The sequence below is a fragment of the Scyliorhinus canicula genome, chromosome 25, assembly GCF_902713615.1.
Source record: "Scyliorhinus canicula chromosome 25, sScyCan1.1, whole genome shotgun sequence".
Lineage (NCBI taxonomy): Eukaryota > Metazoa > Chordata > Chondrichthyes > Carcharhiniformes > Scyliorhinidae > Scyliorhinus > Scyliorhinus canicula.
The window spans coordinates 6,624,393-6,643,572 of record NC_052170.1 but is presented as its reverse complement, the minus strand read 5'-3'; the positions used below and the strand labels follow the sequence as shown (position 1 = coordinate 6,643,572).

The 19,180-nt window shown below is 52.0% G+C and overlaps 1 protein-coding gene across 4 annotated transcripts in view; it reads right to left on the bottom strand.

Moving 5' to 3' along the window:
• The window catches only part of LOC119957185 (nuclear receptor subfamily 5 group A member 2-like), a 45,456-nt gene extending 26,686 nt beyond the window's left edge, over window positions 1-18,770 (bottom strand). For 2 of the 4 annotated variants that reach the window (XM_038784984.1, XM_038784986.1), the window contains exon 1: window positions 6,556-6,658. In XM_038784984.1, coding sequence (XP_038640912.1) covers window positions 6,556-6,631 — 76 coding nt within the window. In that variant the 5' untranslated portion in view covers window positions 6,632-6,658. Of the gene's footprint in view, window positions 1-6,555; window positions 6,659-9,426; window positions 9,707-18,669 lie in introns of those variants that run through there. The other 2 variants (XM_038784987.1, XM_038784985.1) reach the window with 2 other exon arrangements.
• Window positions 18,771-19,180: the final 410 nt, after the last annotated feature.

The following is a 19,180-nucleotide window of genomic DNA, read 5'->3' as shown; positions in this document are numbered from 1 at the left end:
CTCCCTCTCCCCCCACCTCTCTCCCCCCTCCCCCAGTTGAGGAGGATTGGTTTAAGCTTTTTTGGCTTCGGTACCTGACGAGCCGGCTGTCATCAGCACTCGCTCACGGAGGAGGTGGGACATGTCCTGGGGGAAACACGTGATGACAGGTATTGTTACTGGAAAGTTCTTGAATTATTTTGTCCAGGTTATGCCTCTTTTCAAGATTACTCTGAGGAGCTGCTGTGAAATCCACCTAACCTGCGCATCTTTGGACTGTGGGAGGAAACCGGAGCACCCGGAGGAAACCCATGCACACACTGGGAGGACGTGCAGACACCGCACAGACAGTGACCCAAGCCGGAATCTAACCTGGGACCCTGGAGCTGTGAAGCAACAGTGCTAACCACTGTGCCACCGTCCCGCCCCTGGAGTGAGGCGTGGGGTGGGGGCAGAGCATTGCCCAGGTGCCGAATAGATGGTCCATGTGGGGGTTGAGGGTTGGGTGGTCCGGAGTTGTTGAACGCAGGCACAGGGCGGTGCAAAAGGAGCTGTGGTTGTTTATCGGGCAGCGTCACATTCTGATCCAACAAAGCTGGTGGGCGCGATTGTCCCACCCCGCGCCGGGCCGGAGAATCGGCACAACCACGCCAAGCCGCCCCGACGCCGACGCGCGATTCTCCGAGGTGCGGAGATTCGGCGGCATTTGCTCCGGCGTGATTGGCGCGGAGCTGGCTGTACGAGGCCGGGCCGCCGATTTTCCAGCCCGGATGGGCCGAGCTGCCGCGCGGAAAAAGCAGAGTCCCGCCGTCCACACCTGGTCGCTGCCGGCGGGAACTCCGTGCGAAGGGTCGGGGGCGGCCTGTGGGGGAGGGGAGGTGGTCCCCGAAGGGCCCTCCGATGGGGTCTGGCCTGTGATCGGGCCCCACCGTTCAGCGGGCCGGCCTCTCCCCCCCCCCCCCCAGCCTACTTTGTTGCACGTCCGGCCCCAGAATCACTGCGCCATGTTGCATCGGGGGCGGGCGCGTTCTGTAAAGCCACCACGCATGCGCAGGTTGGCGCCGCTCCCAGTGCGTGCCAGGAAGTGAGGCTGGAGCGGCGTGAACCGTTCCAGCACCGTGCTGGCCCCCTGTGGGGGACAGAATCGCAAGTGCCCACGCCCGTTTCGCGCCATCGTGACACCCTGTCCCGCGATCGGAGAATCGCGCCCGGTGTACGGTGAAAACTGGGCGAGTGTGTCTGCATCGCCATAGCCTTAATTAACGTCACCAAGACTTTCACCTTCCATTGCTCTGGGGGTGGAGAGACAACTGGGGGCGCGATTCTCCTCTCCCCACGCCGGGTGGGAGAATTGCAGGAGGGCCCCCCCCGACTAATTTCACGACCCCCTGGCGCCCCCCGCGATTCTCCCACCCCCCGCTCGGAAGAATCACCGCACACCATTTTTCACGGCGACCGGCGATTCTCCGACCTGGATGGGCCGAGCGGCCTGCCGTTCGCGACCGGTTCACGACGGCGGCAACCACACTTGGTCGCTGCCATCGGGGAATCACCACGGGATGCCCGTTTTGGGGCTTGTAGGGGGCCTTGTGGCGAATGAGCACCACGACTGTGCTCGGGAGGGGACAGGCCCGTGATCGGTGCCCACCGATCGTCGGGCAGGCGTCTCAATCGGACGCACTATTCCCCCTCCGCCGCCCCCGGAGGGGAAAGACGGCCACCGCACATGCGCGGGTTCGAGCTGACAGCCGTCGTGACGTCAGCCGCGCATGCGCGGGTTGGAGCCGGCCAACCTGCGCATGCGTGGCTGATGTCACATAGGCGCCGCCCGGCGGCCGAGAGTTACGGAGCGCAGCTCCTAGCCCCGTCGGGAGGGGAGAATAGGGGGCGAGGAGCGGCCTCCGAGGCCGTCATGAAACTCGGCCGAGTTCACGATGGCCCTCTTGATTTTTCCCAGGAGCGGAGAATTCCACCCCCAATCTTTGCAAACGAGGGCTTCAATACATCAAACGACTGGGGGATTTCTTGAGACTTCGATAGTGCAAGTGCCAAGCATGGGTATAAAGTTGGTGCTTCAAGGGGCATGGAGAGAAATGGGGGGAGCGAGGGAAGGTGGTCGGGGGGGTGGGGAGGGGAGCGGTTTAACTTCCTCTGTGTTTTCGACTGGAGCAAATTAAAAACAAGGTGCAAGAGTCGTCACACTGCCCTGAGGAGGGGCAGATATATTCAGAGGAATTGACACAACGCTGAGTAGTGACACCACAAGAAAATTGGCTCTCACAGTAAGACCTACGCTCGAATTGCTGAGGTTAAATCAAACTTTCCTGTCCAAAGGTCTCCTGCAAATATTGACGCACTTCCAGAACCCCCTTAATATTGACACTCCCAGAGCCCCCCCCCGCAAATATTGAAACACTCCCAGAGCCCCCCCCCAAATATTGACACAGTCCCAGAGACCCCCCAAATATTGACACACTTCCAGAGCACCCCCCCAAATATTGACACACTCCCAGCGAGCACCCCCCCAAATATTGACACACTCCCAGCGAGCACCCCCCAAAAATTGACACACTCCCAGCGAGCACCCCCCCAAATATTGACACACTTCCAGAGCCCCCCAAATATTGAAACACTCCCAGAGGCTCCCCCAATATTGTCACACTCACAGAGAGCCCCCAAATATTGACACACTTCCAGAACCCCCTTAATATTGACACACTCCCAGAGCCCCCCCCCCCCCCCCCCCCCCCCCCCGCAAATATTGACACACTCCCAGAGGTCCCCCAAATATTGACACAGTCCCAGAGGGCCCCCCAAATATTGACACACTCCCAGAGGGCCCCCCAAATATTGACACACTCCCAGAGCCCCCCCCAATATTGACACAGTCCCAGAGGCCCCCCAAATATTGACACACTCCCAGAGGCCCCCCAAATATTGACACACTCCCAGAGCCCCCCCAATATTGGCACACTCCCAGAGGCCCCCCAAATATTGACACATTCCCAGAAGCCCCCCCAATATTGACACAGTCCCAGAGGCCCCCCAAATATTGACACACTCCCAGAGCCCCCCCGATATTGACACACTCCCAGAGGCCCCCCAAATATTGACACACTCCCAGAGCCCCCCAAATATTGACACACTCCCAGAGTCCCCCAAATATTGACACACTCCCAGAGTCCCCCCAAATATTGACACACTCCCAGAGTCCCCCAAATATTGACACACTCCCAGAGTCCCCCCAAATATTGACACACTCCCAGAGCCACCCCCAAATATTGACACACTCCCAGAGGCCCCCCCCAATATTGACACACTCCCAGAGCCTCCCCCCTCAATATTGACACACTCCCAGAGGCCCCCCCAATATTGAGACACTCCCAGAGCCTCCCCCCAAATATTGACACACTCCCAGAGCCCCCCCAGAATATTGACACACTCCCAGGGACCCCCCAAATATTGACACACTCCCAGAGCCCCCCCAAATATTGACACACTCCCAGAGTCCCCCAAATATTGACACACTCCCAGAGTCCCCCCAAATATTGACACACTCCCAGAGTCCCCCAAATATTGACACACTCCCAGAGTCCCCCCAAATATTGACACACTCCCAGAGCCACCCCCAAATATTGACACACTCCCAGAGTCCCCCAAATATTGACACACTCCCAGAGTCCCCCCAAATATTGACACACTCCCAGAGTCCCCCAAATATTGACACACTCCCAGAGTCCCCCCAAATATTGACACACTCCCAGAGCCACCCCCAAATATTGACACACTCCCAGAGGCCCCCCCAATATTGACACACTCCCAGAGCCTCCCCCCTCAATATTGACACACTCCCAGAGGCCCCCCCAATATTGAGACACTCCCAGAGCCTCCCCCCAAATATTGACACACTCCCAGAGCCCCCCCAGAATATTGACACACTCCCAGGGACCCCCCAAATATTGACACACTCCCAGCCCCCCCCCCCCAAATATTGACACACTTCCAGACCCCCCCATTATTGACACACATCCCAGAGGGCCCCCCAATATTGACACAATCCCAGAGCCCCCCCAATATTGACACACTCCCAGAGCCCCCCCTAACTATTGACACACTCCCAGACCCCCCCCCCCAATATTGACACAATCCAAGAGACCCCCCCAATATTGACACACTCCCAGAGGCCGCCCCAATATTGACACATTCCCGGAGCCCCCCCCAATATTGACACACTCCCAGAGGCCCCCCCAATATTGACACACTCCCAGAGACCCCCAAATATTGACACACTCCCAGAAGCCCCCCCAATATTGACACACTCCCAGAGGCCCCCAAATATTGACACATTCCCAGAGCCCCCCCAATATTGACACACTCCCAGAGGCCCCCCCCCAATATTGACACACTCCCAGAGACCCCCAAATATTGACACAATCCCAGAGGCCCCCCCCATATATTGACACACTCCCAGCGAGCACCCCCCCAACTATTGACACACTCCCAGCGAGCACCCCCCCAAATATTGACACACTCCCAGAGGCCCCCCCAAATATTGACACACTCCCAGAGGCCCCCCAAATATTGACACACTCCCAGAGGCCCCCCAAATATTGACACACTCCCAGAGGCCCCCCAAATATTGACGCACTCCTAGAGCCCCCCCAATATTGACACACTCCCAGAGGACCCCCCAATATTGACACACTCCCAGAGCCCTCCCCTCAATATTGACACACTCCCAGAGGCCCCCCCAAATATTGACACACTCCCAGAGGCCCCTCCAAATATTGACACACTCCTAGAGCCCCCCCAATATTGACACACTCCCAGAGGACCCCCCAATATTGACACAATCCCAGAGCCCCCCCAATATTGACACACTCCCAGAGCCCCCCCTAACTATTGACACACTCCCAGACCCCCCCCCCCAATATTGACAATCCAAGAGACCCCCCCAATATTGACACACTCCCAGAGGCCGCCCCAATATTGACACATTCCCGGAGCCCCCCCCAATATTGACACACTCCCAGAGGCCCCCCCAAATATTGACACACTCCCAGAGGCCCCTCCAAATATTGACACACTTCCAGACCCCCCCCAATATTGACACACTCCCAGAGGACCCCCCAATATTGACACAATCCCAGAGCCCCCCCAATATTGACACACTCCCAGAGCCCCCCCTAACTATTGACACACTCCCAGACCCCCCCCCCAATATTGACACAATCCAAGAGACTCCCCCAATATTGACACACTCCCAGAGGCCGCCCCAATATTGACACATTCCCGGAGCCCCCCCCAATATTGACACACTCCCAGAGGCCCCCCCAATATTGACACACTCCCAGAGACCCCCAAATATTGACACACTCCCAGAAGCCCCCCCAATATTGACACACTCCCAGAGGCCCCCAAATATTGACACATTCCCAGAGCCCCCCCAATATTGACACACTCCCAGAGACCCCCAAATATTGACACAATCCCAGAGGCCCCCCCCATATATTGACACACTCCCAGCGAGCACCCCCCCAACTATTGACACACTCCCAGCGAGCACCCCCCCAAATATTGACACACTCCCAGAGGCCCCCCCAAATATTGACACACTCCCAGAGGCCCCCCCAAATATTGACACACTCCCAGAGGCCCCCCCAATATTGACACACTCCCAGAGGACCCCCCAATATTGACACACTCCCAGAGCCCTCCCCTCAATATTGACACACTCCCAGAGGCCCCCCCAAATATTGACACACTCCCAGAGGCCCCTCCAAATATTGACACACTCCTAGAGCCCCCCCAATATTGACACACTCCCAGAGGACCCCCCAATATTGACACACTCCCAGAGCCCTCCCCCCAATATTGACACACTCCCAGAGCCCTCCCCCCAATATTGACACACTCCCAGAGGCCCCCCAAATATTGACACACTCCCAGAGCCCTCCCCCCAATATTGACACACTCCCAGAGGCCCCCCAAATATTGACATACTCCCAGAGCACCCCCCCCCAATGTTGACACACTCCCAGAGCACCCCCCCCCCAATATTGACGCACTCCCAGAAGACCCTCCCAAACATTGACAGCTTCCCAGATGGCCCCCCCAAATACTGACACACTCCCAGAGGGCCCCCACCCCCCAATATTGACATACTCCCAGAGCCCCCCCAATATTGAAACACTCCCAGAGCCCCCCCCCCATATTGACACACTCCCAGAGGGCTCCCACCCCCCCACTCCCTCCCACACTCCCAGACTAGCTTCTGAAAAGAAAATAATGTGCTGTGACAGCTAAATATGTTTTCTTTACATTTTTAGTGTAATGTGTCAAGCAGCCAGCAGATATCTAACCTGTCATTACACAGAAACATCGTGTGGGTTCCTCCACGTTTCCACACACCTCAGCTGTCTCAAGCTCTGATTTAAAGTTTCCCCACAGGGAGCTTCAAGGTGATGGGGAATGAATGAGTAGGGAATTTACCGGTGCAAAACATAGCCAACAAGCGGATAATTCACGGATAGCCCTAGCTGAGATTTAAAGAAGGGTAAATTTCATCGTACTCACTCTGAAACAGCATCTGATCCGATTCCGATTGCTGAATGTACGTGGAATTGGATTCGGGGTCCAGGTTTGGTAGCATAGCGGATCCCCACTAAACTCCCAGTTGTGCTCCAGCTCGGGGATTGCACGGTGCGCTGATAACTTAGAGCGGTTGTGAATCTGACTATGGAGAGCCCACGGTCAGTTCAATCAAACCCTCTGCACAGGAAGAGTAGGAGGGGCACGGACATTGCACGGACTGACACATTCACCGGCCACTCATGGGTTGTCCCATATCACCCCATGTGTCAGAGAATGAGTAACTGCGACAGGAGCTCCTTCTACTGTCTTATTAACCCTATCAGTACTTGCCCGAATATTTTAGCGTTAAAATTACAGTTTATTCAACAGGCTATCCCAGCTAGCGAAGTAAACCATAAATAGGACTCCAAATATCTCAGACGTTTCAGTGTTTGCATGAATACGACTCAGAGAGTGTTGGGCTGTAACATACGCATCAACCAGCGGTGGCCGTGGGTGGTCCTCTTGTCTCTGGGGGGGAATCACGCAGCATTTACAAGAGCCATACTGAACTTGAATGGTTAACGGTTATACTATTATAATAATGACTCTGTTTTTTTCTCTCTCTCTCTCTCCACAGACGCTGGGTGACCTGCTGAGTTTTTCCTGCACTTTGCGTGTTTTTATGTTAGATTCCCAGCAGCGGCAGTATTTTGTGTTTATTACGGGGCGGGATTCTCTGGCCGTCCAGCCACGCCGATCGCTGGCAGATTCTCTGCTCCCACCGCTTGTCAACGGGATTTCCCGTTGGAGCCTCCCGACGCTGCCGCGATCCCCTCGGGTGGGGGTGCCTGGCCGGCCAGGGAATCCCACAGCCATGGAGCGGCCGCAGGATTCCGGCTGCATTGTGGGTTCAAGTCCCGCTTTAGAGGCTGGAGTACAAACGTTGGGCCGATGCCGTGCCGAGGGCCGGCTACATTCTCCGAGGTGCTGTCTTTCAAATGAGGCATTAAATCCGGGTGGAGGTTCGCGGGAGACCAGCAGAGGTGCATTGGTGGGGGATGGGGAGGGGGAGAGGGTGAGGGGGTTGGGGGGAGTGGGGGTCGGTGGGCCCTCCCAAAACCCAGTTTCACGACCCCGACAGCAGGGTCCCACCATTTGAATGAATCTTGTTACCTTTCAGCACCCATAAAGGCACTTCACAAATGCAAATCTGTGTTGTTGTTTACAAAGCTGTCCTGTCCCTTCCAGGTGGTAGGAAGTCAGGGTTTTGGGAAGTGTTGGTTAAGACGCTTAAGGGAACTGTTTCCTGTTCATCCAGTAGACGGTGCACACAGCTGCCAAAGGGTGCAGGGTGAAGGGGCATGAGGATCCGTAAACTAACAGATTGAGCGACAATCAAATGGACCGCTTTTCCTCGCCTCAGTCACAGGGCTCATTCTCGGACCCCTGTGGCATCCACAACGCACTCTCCTGACCTGAGGAGCTGTTCAAAAGACTGGTTAGCCCAGCGCAGCGCCCCTTAAATTGTCACTCATTTAACACGATAGCTTGTCGGAGACGAAGGCATAAACCCCACCTCGGAGGGGGCATCTAAACCCACACCACTTGTCCATCAAGCTGCCTTCCCTTCCAATGTTTATTCAACCCACTGAGTTCTGTAAACCTGTCAGAAAGGAATGAAAAGTTACTGATAAGTTTGTAGACTTTGGATAACATTCTTTCTTTCAACTGCCCACAAGTATAACCTTGCAATTCAAGACACGCAGAGCCAGGAATCAGTACGCAACCTGGAGAGTCAATGGTTTGGCAGGAGGATTCCGGCTCCGTTTAGTCAGGATCTTTATTGCATTCCAGTCAGAATCCACAATGGGTTTTGAAGTCTTCAGGCACGATTCGGCTGATGTATCTGTCAACCCGGGTTCCAGGGGCTAAAGACAGGCAGTTGCCAACTCTTGGAAAGATCCCCAAAAAAAATAACTTCCCACCTCCAGTCAGAAGCCGAGATATTCCTTTAGTCCCCTGACTCAGAGATTTGTTTTTATAACGAATGAGCAAAAGGTTCAAAGTAAATGAAAAAAAAAAGACAACGGGCGGGATTTTCCGTTTTTTTCCGCGCGGCGTGACCTCGCCGGCAGCCGGATCTTCCGTCCCGTCTGCCGGCCAATCGGGTCTCCCATTGTGGGCCACTCCCACGCTGTCTTGAAATCCCGTGGCCGTGGGGGGGGGGGGCGCTGCCACCGACGGAGAATCCCGCCGAGCCACTCACCAACCCCGGAGATATATCGGCCGTTCCTTCGCTGTCGATGGTTCAAAATCCTGGAGCTCCCTCCCTAACAGCACTGCGGATGTACCTACACCTCATAGACTGCAGCGGGATCAAGAAGGCGGCTCACCCCACCACCTTCTCAAGGGACAATTAGGGATGGGCAATAAATTCATGACGTGTCTCATTTCGAGTCTTCACATGGCTTTGAACGGTTGTGCGTCCGCCATTTGATGCTGACACGTGGTGCACTGACCCCGCCTCCCTCACCAATTGGAAGAGATTCCTCCTGACCCGATTGGATGTTGTTTGACTGTCAATTCACGTTTCCCACCTCCACAGACACTGCCTGGAGGGCCCCCTATCGGGTCCCTCCCTCTGGTACATGCCCCACTGGCCATCTTTTACACATTGGTGAATTAGCGTTCCCACTCCCCTAGCGGGGAGCCCGTACTCGGCGAGGAGCCCGGGGAAGATAATCATTCCCGCCCCGTAAGTCCCGTCCGGGATACCACAGCAACCGCTGACTTGCCTCAGGACTGATTTTTTAAAAAACTCCTCACTTGCTCATTCCCCTGGGCAGGCTGACAACAAACATGGCTACTCACTCGTATCAAAGGACTCCTGTGTCGGTGAAGATTGTGGCATATTTCGGACGAAGCTCGCTGACATACTTTATCACCCTGAGCCGCACATTATGCAAAGCGAATCAGCCGGCGAATCTTCGAAACTACACCTTGTTGCGGGAAAAGAAATCCGGCTGTTCCTGCCCAAGTAAAAGTAAATCAACCCTTCCCTCATCCATCACACTGGACTTTGTCCCCGTTCTGATTGCTTCGATGCAGTAAATTGAAGCTCCACCTAACGATAGGCTGCGTAATCAGCTGCGAACTAGGCCAAGAGCCTAGGCTTAGCATCGGTCACGAAAACTCACCCAGTGCATAGTCATTTGAAATCTGTGGGCGTGTGTGCGTTTGTGTGTGTTTGTGTGTGTTTGTGAGTGCGCGCGCGCGTCTGTGTGTGTGTGTGTGTGTGAAGGGCAAACAGGAGATAAAGGCTGTTGACTGATAGCGAAGAGAGAAAAAAATGATTAACTCAACGATTCCAAGGATTCGGAGCACAAGCCTTTTCCAAATAAATTTTTCGTCAAATTCTCAAAAGAGGCTTGACAATAAGTGGGTTGGCTTGCCCTAAAAGTCACCAAACTCGTAGGTCATTTGGAAAGCTCCTTCAGTTTTAGCACTTCTGTGAGTGAAAGATGTACATTTTCAGCCAATGGTACATTTTAGAATTCCCCTTCACAAATGTAATCATTTACACACACCGTCGCATTTACCTGATTTGGCTAACCTGAGGAAATTCTCATCATTTAGGTCCTGGATGTGTGACGAAGGCCATTATGCCCGACGTCTCGGAGAAAATTCCCGCCTTATGCAGCCTCGTGAACCTCACCTCACCCTAATCCTGCTATCTGGCATGAAGGGAATCTCCGACCAGGGACTTATTTCCCCCCCCCCCCCCCCCCCATCCTCCCCCACCCCCTCCCCACGTTCCCTCAGCCCAGCCCGCCCCTTCTGCATTCCTGTTTTCAGATAACCAAGGCCCCATGATCACATCCTATCATCGAAGAGTCAACATAAATTCAAGTTCTTCAAATGAGAGCAGGACTATGATCATGACCATCGGCGGCCGGGCCTTTAGGTGCCGAGCTGCTGAGCTCTGGAGTTCACTCCCTAAACCTTTCCACCTCTCCGCCTCTCTCAAAAGGCACTCCTTCAAATTCATCTCTTTGACTTTGGGCGGCCCTGCAGCACAGTGGTTAGCACTGTTACTTCACACTGCCGGTGATCCGGGTTCGATTCCTGGCCTGGCGCACCGTCTGTGCAGAGTCTGCACGTTCTCCCCGTGTGTGCGTGGATTTCCTCCGGGTGCTCCGGTTTCCTGTCACAAGTCCCGAAAGACGTGCTTGATGGGTGACTTGGACATTCTGAATTCTTCCTCCATGTGGAACCTCCCGGTGGTAGAGGCGGGCACGATAGCATCATTTAAGAAGCATCTAGACAGGTATATGAATGGGCGGGAAGAGAGGGAAGTAGACCTTGGAAAATAGGAGACAGGTTTAGATAGAGGATCTGGATCGGCGCAGGCTGGGAGGGCCGAAGGGCCTTTTCCTGTGCTGTAATTTTCTTTGTTCTTTGTTCTTTATGTACCCGAACAGGCGCCGGAGTGTGGCGACCAGGGGATTTTCACAGTAACTTCCATAAGGCTACTTGTGACACTAACAAAGATTATTATTGTTATTATTATAAGTCTTTGCCTGTCTATCCTAATATTGCCTTATTTGACTCACTGTCCAGTTTTTTTCAAGATACTGAAGGAAAACAAAGGCGCTACATAAACACAATAGAAACATAGAACAGTACAGCACAGAACAGGCCCTTCGGCCCTCGATGTTGTGCCGAGCAATGATCACCCTACTCAAACCCATGTATCCACTCTATACCCGTAACCCAACAACCCCCCCCTTAAACTTTAGTTTTTTGGACACTACGGGCAATTTAGCATGGCCAATCTACCTAACCCGCACATCTTTGGACTGTGGGAGGAAACCGGAGCACCCGGAGGAAACCCACGCACACACGGGGAGGGCGTGCAGACTCCGCACAGACAGTGACCCAGCCGGGAACCGAACCGGGGACCCTGGAGCTGTGAAGCATTTATGCTAACCACCATGCTACCGTGCTGCCCTTAAGTTGTGATTGTAATTCATAGGGTAACTTAGGCATCAAGAAAACATTTACAATTTTGTCTTAAATAATGAGCAGGCAACAACTGCTCCCTCCATACTGGGACAGAACTAATCTAATATTCTGTTTGAAGACAGTTGTAGTTATTGCACTAGAGATACAATTGTTCTTCGGCTGTGGTTGCAGGAAGCTGTTTTGTTTGGTAATAATTGTGCTCTGATTTACAGCAGGGAGTCAAAACTAAACATGACATGTCCCAGCTCAATAAACAAAACGCGTTCCAATTGAAGCTAAAGTGTAGTATGACTTTCAAAGCACCAATGAGATTGTTTGACAATAAAAGTTTGCACTTTGGATTATTGCACTCCTGGATAGGAATGGCCGGCAGCCTTGAGTTAACAAACCCAAGGCCAGCTTCTTCGAGCGGAGGTCAGTCATTGTGCACCAGCCCCACTGATCAATACTCTGCTTCATGAGGTACAAATACAGGCATACTCCCACGTTTAAATTGAGCCGATTATTACATAGTGCAACTGGATCCTGTGCTACCTGTCACAACTTAACACACTCAAAGAGTTGGATACTGCGACATTAAGATTGTGCCGTGGCATAATGGTAGATGGGTGCTTGTGTCATCATGCCTCGCTCTCTGCTGTTTTGGCATGGGTGTCAGCCCATCAGTCAAAGCTTCCACTAAAATGTGGGGGATTGGAACATGCACATTTTACACCAATACACCACAGCATCATTTCAATGCACGGAATATTAAGTCCTTTGAGGTCGGCGGTGCAGTGGCCGCAGTGGTTAATGCTGCCTCAGAGCGCCGGGGACCCCCCCCCCCCCCGTCTCTGTGTGGGTTTCCTCCGGGTGCTCCGGTTTCCTCCCACAGTCCAAAGATGTGCAGGTTCGGTGGATTGTCCATGCCAAGAATTATTGAACATAAAGAGGAATCAGCAAAAAGAATTAAAGCTTTAGAGAAAACTTCCAAACAACAAGGTGAAATGACTGACAGTAAACTTGAAAAAAAAAACAGTTGCAAAAATTGACAAAATGAAGTTAACGAAACAATGTAGAATAAACCGAACTCCATGAAAAAGCAACTGGAAAATAAGCACAAGTCCAGTGAAGAATTGAATCGGGAGAATGAGAGCTTGAAGAAGGGAAGTTTGGCAATGAGGAATTAACTGAAGAGGTAAAGACAGTTAAATTGACAGTGAGAATCAGCAATTCAGACAGAGAAAAAACTGAGATTACAGTGCCTGAACAAGATTGATGAAATGGCCACACGGATGGAAAAACACAAGAACCAAGATGATAAAATGGTCGCTGGAAAAGACGCCAAATTGAAACGCTGGAAAGAGAAGAAACCTCATCACATGACCTAAATACCGCGAACAGAGAACCACGACTATTCCTTCACACGTGACAGACCAGGATTGTGACAGAACTGTCAAGATGTAAGACTGTGTTGTGATGATCTATGCTTGCCTGAACTATAATGTATGGAGCTTGGCAGAGCAAGGGCCACCATGGGACTGGGGAGTGGGATCGCTCACAGAGTGATGTATGTAGTCACATGGCCAGAGGACAGTCTAAAACAGAACCCAGTGAGCGGCAAGCCTGCATGGGACTGCTCCATGCAAGACAATATTTGGAACTGTACATTGATAAAGCTTACTAATAAAAACGTTCATGTTTAAACACACAAGGCTCAAGATCTTATCAATGAGCCATCATTAAGTACATAATATGACATGGTGCCACAACATGAAACTTCGATACCGGATCAAGTTAGATCCCTGGAGATTTTTTCTCGGAGACTGGACCCTGGGTACCCAGTAGACATGGAGGAACGGATCATTTGCAGACATGTGGATTACTTGAGGAGTAGAGGGATGCTCCAACAATCAGTGTTGTCATCAGAAATGTTTTTGAAACCTTAAGCACCAAGATACCTGATCGACCCGTTATAGACATAACTGATGTCAATGTGAAAGCAAGTAGTCATGGACTGCCTATGCCAGAAGGGGATACCTGTTATCTGCAGTTCCTGTTGATGCTGATCCGGTGGAAGAACCCCCGGTAACAGAATTACACTGCTCTACAAGAAAGAGAAAACTCCCTTCAAAGACTCAATTTGCAACTGTCCAACTCACATAGAACATAGAACATAGAACAGTACAGCACAGAACAGGCCCTTCGGCCCTCAATGTTGTGTCGAGCCATGATCACCCTACTCAAACCCACGTATCCACCCTATGCCCATAACCCAACAACCCCCCCCTTAACCTTACTTTTTTATTAGGACACTACGGGCAATTTATCATGGCCAATCCACCTAACCCGCACATCTTTGGACTGTGGGAGGAAACCGGAGCACCCGGAGGAAACCCACGCACACATGTATAATATTTAGTCAGAATTGAGGACTGAGAAACTTTGTTATTGAAGCCATGATGTGGAGATGCCAGCGTTGGACTGGGGTGAGCACAGTAAGAAGTCTTACAGCACCAGGTTAAAGTCCAACAGGTTTGTTTCAAATCACTAGCTTTCGGAGCACTGCTCCTTCCTCAGGTGAATCTGAGATTATTATTATTCTCCGAGGTCGCACCATGGGACCTTCTACTTCCACCAGAGGGGCAGATAAAGCCACGGAAGATGATGAAAGATCTCTTATTCTGGATGTTAATGAATGTTATCTCACTAATTGACCCTCCCAGAGCAAATCACTGCTGGTTAGTTGGGGTTCAGCAAACTTCAGGAAGGGTGCGAAGGCGTTGGATAGAGGGTACAAACCAACTCACGAGGATGGTTCCTCGTGAGGAACTTCAGTCACCAAGGGGACTGGAGAAGCTCTTTACAGCAGCCAAGCTTGAGAGGAGATTTAATGGGAGGGATTGAAAACGATTCTCCCCATTCATTCGGGATGAACTATTCCTGTGGGTGGTCAGATGGAGAATGAGAGAGAGCGCAGCTGGAAGCTAATGGGTAAAAATCAGCAATGGGGGCAGAAGGAAATTTGTTTTGCACTCATCCCGTGGTTAGGATCCGGAATGTTCTGCCGGAGAGTGTGGTGGGGGGCAGGTTCGATCAAGGCATTCAGAGGGGAATTGAAGAATGTGAAAGGTAGCGGGGAGAAAGTGGGGCAATTGCTGCTCATTCAAACTTGATGGGTCTAATCACACATGCCGGTAAAAAGAAACCGGACGGGATTCTCTGTTTCCCAACGGCAATTTTGTAATTGGCAATTGGGCGGAGAATCCCTTTTCACGACGAATTGGGGGGACTGGTGGGGGGGGGGGGGGGGGGGGGTGGCCAGGGGCGCACTATCTGGCAGGTCGGCTCCACGCACGGCCGACGCCATGTTGTACTGTGCGACCGCCGCAGGTCATCGCACTGCGCATGCGCGGCCACGGGCCCGGCAATTCTCCAGGCATTCATTTCGTGGAGGCCGGGAGTTTTATGTGGCGCGGCTGCTAGCCCCTCCCCGGTCGGAGAATCGGTGAGGGGCCGCCGCCGATTGTTTTCCACGTAAAACGCCACAGTTCCTCCACACAGCCTCAGAATCTGAGAATGTGGCTCCATTTTTCTCTCTCCCACCCTTGAGAATGGAGCTGGTTTTCACATCCCCTACCAGCTCCCGCTGCTTCACAAACGGGACATGGGATCACACACCCCTTACGGGAATCCCTTCCTGTGTTCCATTAACAGAGATAGTTGTGACCCAACAGGAAACAGGAGCCGATGTGCAACAAGGGACAGAAGATAACAAACTGTGGTGAAAGAGAGGTCAGTAAACATTCAGGATACAACTAAATACTTTGACCGGTGTTGCTGATACAGCTTTCCTCCAACACGATTTAGCTGGACACATGCCCTTTGCCGAAATGTTAAATGTATACAAAATTCACCTCGAGTGCGAGTGCAATGTCTACACAGCTCATGTGAAAATTTACTTCTTCTTAGGCCGTCCCTTGGCATCGAGGTGACCCACTTCCTCACTAGAAATGGGCTCACTGGTGCACCTTCTAAAGCCTCTGTCACAGGTGGGGCAGACGGTGGTTGGAGGAACTGTTGGCTGGGATGTCCAGGATGTCACCCATTCCTTTTGTTGTCGACTCTTGGATTCAGTTGTCCGGTACCTTCCGGAAGCTTTTTCTTCACTTTGGGCGGTCTTGGGCCAGATGTTGGTGGGGATGTCGCACTTTTTCAAAGAGGATTTGGGGGTGTCTTTGAAGCATTCGTTCTGCCCTCCTGGGGCTCGCTCGCCATGTCGAAGCCTGGAGTAGAGCGCTTGCTTTGAGATTCCTGTATCAGGCATCGGACGATGTGGGCTGCCCAGCGGAGCTGACTGAGTGTGGTCAATGCTCCGAGGCTGGGGGTGTTGGTCTGAGAGAGAACACTGACTTTGGTGCGCCTGTCCTGTCAATGGATTTGCAGGGTCTTCCAGAGGCAGCGCTGGTGGGACTTCTCCAGGGTTCTGAGGTACCTGCTGTACATAGTCCACATCTCTGAGCCACGTAGGAAGGTGGGTATTGTCATGATATGCAGACACACACATAATGATATACAGACAGGCACAGACAAACAGCTAATGGACACAGAGAACAGGACATGACCAATAAGCAGGCAGGACACTCAGGGGTGGGATCTGACTATAAAAGACACGAGGCGCTCACACTCCGCCTCTTTCCACTGATGAACATCTAGAGAGTCAGTCAAGGGTGTTGTTACAATCTCACACCTCCACCACGTGGCTAAGAGCTAGTCTGGTTCAGTCAGACAGAGTAACCACACTTAAGTTAGCAGAGAGTCGAACTCACGGAGAATTACTATGCTATGAGTTCAATAAACCTGATTGAACGAACTTCAAGGTCTGGAGTATCTTTTTGATCTAAGCTGCATCCAGTTGCAGCCAGTGTTAGACCAGTGTACCTAACATGGAAGTATCGCTATTCTCCATAGGCCATGAGCCTTGTGCCGGGTCTGAGATCCTGGCCATCAAACACTCTCTTCCTCAATGACCAATAAAGGCCATGTTGAACCTCATTGCCAATGTCGGGGTCCTTGTTTACAGTCGGCTCCCAATGTATTTGGAAAGTGAATGTTGTCCAAGGCTTTGTCATGGATTTTGATAACCAGTGCCGACAACAGACCCGTCTGATATATATTGTAAATATAATTGCTTCGCAATAAACATAGTTTCCGTTCACCTACTCGATTTGGGCTGGACTGTGGCCTATTAAATGTAGTGAAGACCCACTTAGGGCCTACGGCGAGCATGGTGGCGCAGTGGCCTCGATCCTGGCCCCGGGTCACTGTCCGTGTGGAGTTTGCACATTCTCCCTGTGTCTGCGTGGGTCTCGACCCCACAAACTCAAAAAGATCTGCAGCGTAGGTGGATTGGCCACGCTAAATTGCCCCTTAATTTGATGAAAAAAACACTCACGGCCCAAGCACCCCACCCCACTGCTGGCTGGGAGCAGCGAGGTGTTCATCAAGAAGAGCGAGGCAGTCAGCGCCCTCGACTCCATCCTGCAGCCTGCTCCCTGTAACCATCTCAGCACAACCCCAACATGGCACTCGGTAGAAAAGGCCGTCCGACAGCTGAACAACAAGGTATCAGGGGCAGATTAATTCCCTGCCGAAGCACTAAAACACAGCAGAGAAACTCCTTACCCAGAGATTTTTATCTTGTTGAGTATAAGATAATGGTGTCGACACTATATGAGCCTTACCCAATCAACCCCGCCAAGAATAGACACCTTTCACCATCAAGAGCCAATGGCTGGTTAGTGCTAACCATTGTCTTCATTGACCTTTGGTCGCAAGACTGAATAACTGTTTGGAATGAAAATCAATCACTGTGAGCAAACTCATGGCTGTTAATATTGGACCAGGGAGGCGTAATCTCAGAGTAAAGGGTTGCCCATTTAAGACAGAGATGAGGAGGAATTTCTCCCCTCAGAGGGGAGTGAATCTGTGAAATTCTTTACCGCAGAGAGCTGTAGAGGCCGGGTCGTTAAGTATGTTCAAGGCTGAGATGGATTTTTAATTAGTGAGGGAATTGAGGGTTATGGGGAAAAGGCGGGAAAGTGGAGTTGAGGATTGTCACATCAGATCAATCATCATTGAATGGTAGAACAGATTCGATGGGCCGAATGGCCCACTTCTGCTCCTACGTCTTGTGGTCTAATTCTAGCAGGAGAAATGCATGGGATAAGAGGCAAATCTAGACTGGAAGTTAGATTAATGTCTGAGGTGAGAAGATTGGTCCATGAGGAGAAAAGTTTGGCAGAACTGAGAGGCGGCCTTGTTGGAATGTGCAGGATGTGCAGAGGGCTTGACAAAGGCCCTCGCTGGAAGGTGTCGGATTCAGGGGCACAGTCTGAAGAGAAGGGGAAGTAAATCATTCGGAAGCTGAGGTGAGGAGAAATTTCTCGGGAGAAATTTATACAGGTCTTTGGAGACGGCTTGGATGTGTTGGAGCCCTCGACATCCGCCTGCTGCCTTCCTTCTCTCCCGGGGGGGCAGTTGGGAGTCTTGTCAGCAACATGCGCGTCAGGAGGGTGAAGGGATTTAAAGTAAGGAGACAACTGAGAGAGGTTTTGCACCTGCAATGACCATTTGCCAAGAGAAGATGGTTCACGACCAGCGAAAGGCAGGCGGCTACACAACGGAGAATCACTTGTCATGGTCACAGTGCTACGAAAGGAGGACATGCTACTCACAGCCTCACGCCAAGGCTCCTTCGGCAGCAACTTCCAAACAAGTAACAGCCGGAAGGACATGGGCAGCAGACAGATGGGAACACCACCGTCTGGAAGTTCCCCTCCAGGCCACACCACCCATCCTGATTTGGAAACGTATCGGCCGTTCCTTCACTGTCGCTGGGTCAAAATCGTGGAACTCCCTCCCTATCAGCACTATGGGCGTACCTACACCACACGGACTGCAGCGGTTCCAGAAAGCAGCTCACCCCCGCCTTCCTCAGGGGAAATTTGGGAAAAGTGATAAATTCTGGGCCTAGCCAGCGACGCTCACGTCCTCCCGTGAATGATTTTTTTTGTAAAACTCTCAAGGCGACAGAAAATATCCACAAACCTGTCACAACAGTATCCAGCAAATAAGTCCAAACGTGGCACCTCCGCAAGGCTATTGGACAAATAAATTGTTGACTTTGGTGGCTGATATCTGGCACTTGTCCGCTGGCGTGGAGCCCTTTGCCTCTAAGTTTCTATCCATTGGTTTAAAACGCCGGGTTAAAGCCTGCAGTTTTTCCTGGTAGCCCAGAGATCATCCGGTAGCGATTCGAGACATGGAAGGCAGTGAGGGATCATAGTTTGTCACTCCCTCATTTATCAGCCATGAGGACAGGGTGTGCAGACAGGATTATCTGGAAGTATTCAGTGCAGACAATAAGGGTCAACAAAGCAGCTTCTTCCATAATCTTCCATGAAACCGAGTACGCAATATTGATAGCAACATAATACTGGCCCATGGCCTTGAACTTCATTTGTAACTGAGCTGGTGCTCTGCGTACTGTGGCGTTTCTTGTTTGGGGTCGAATCTTCAGGAGGGATCATTTTTAAAACCTTTTCCGTCACCAACACTT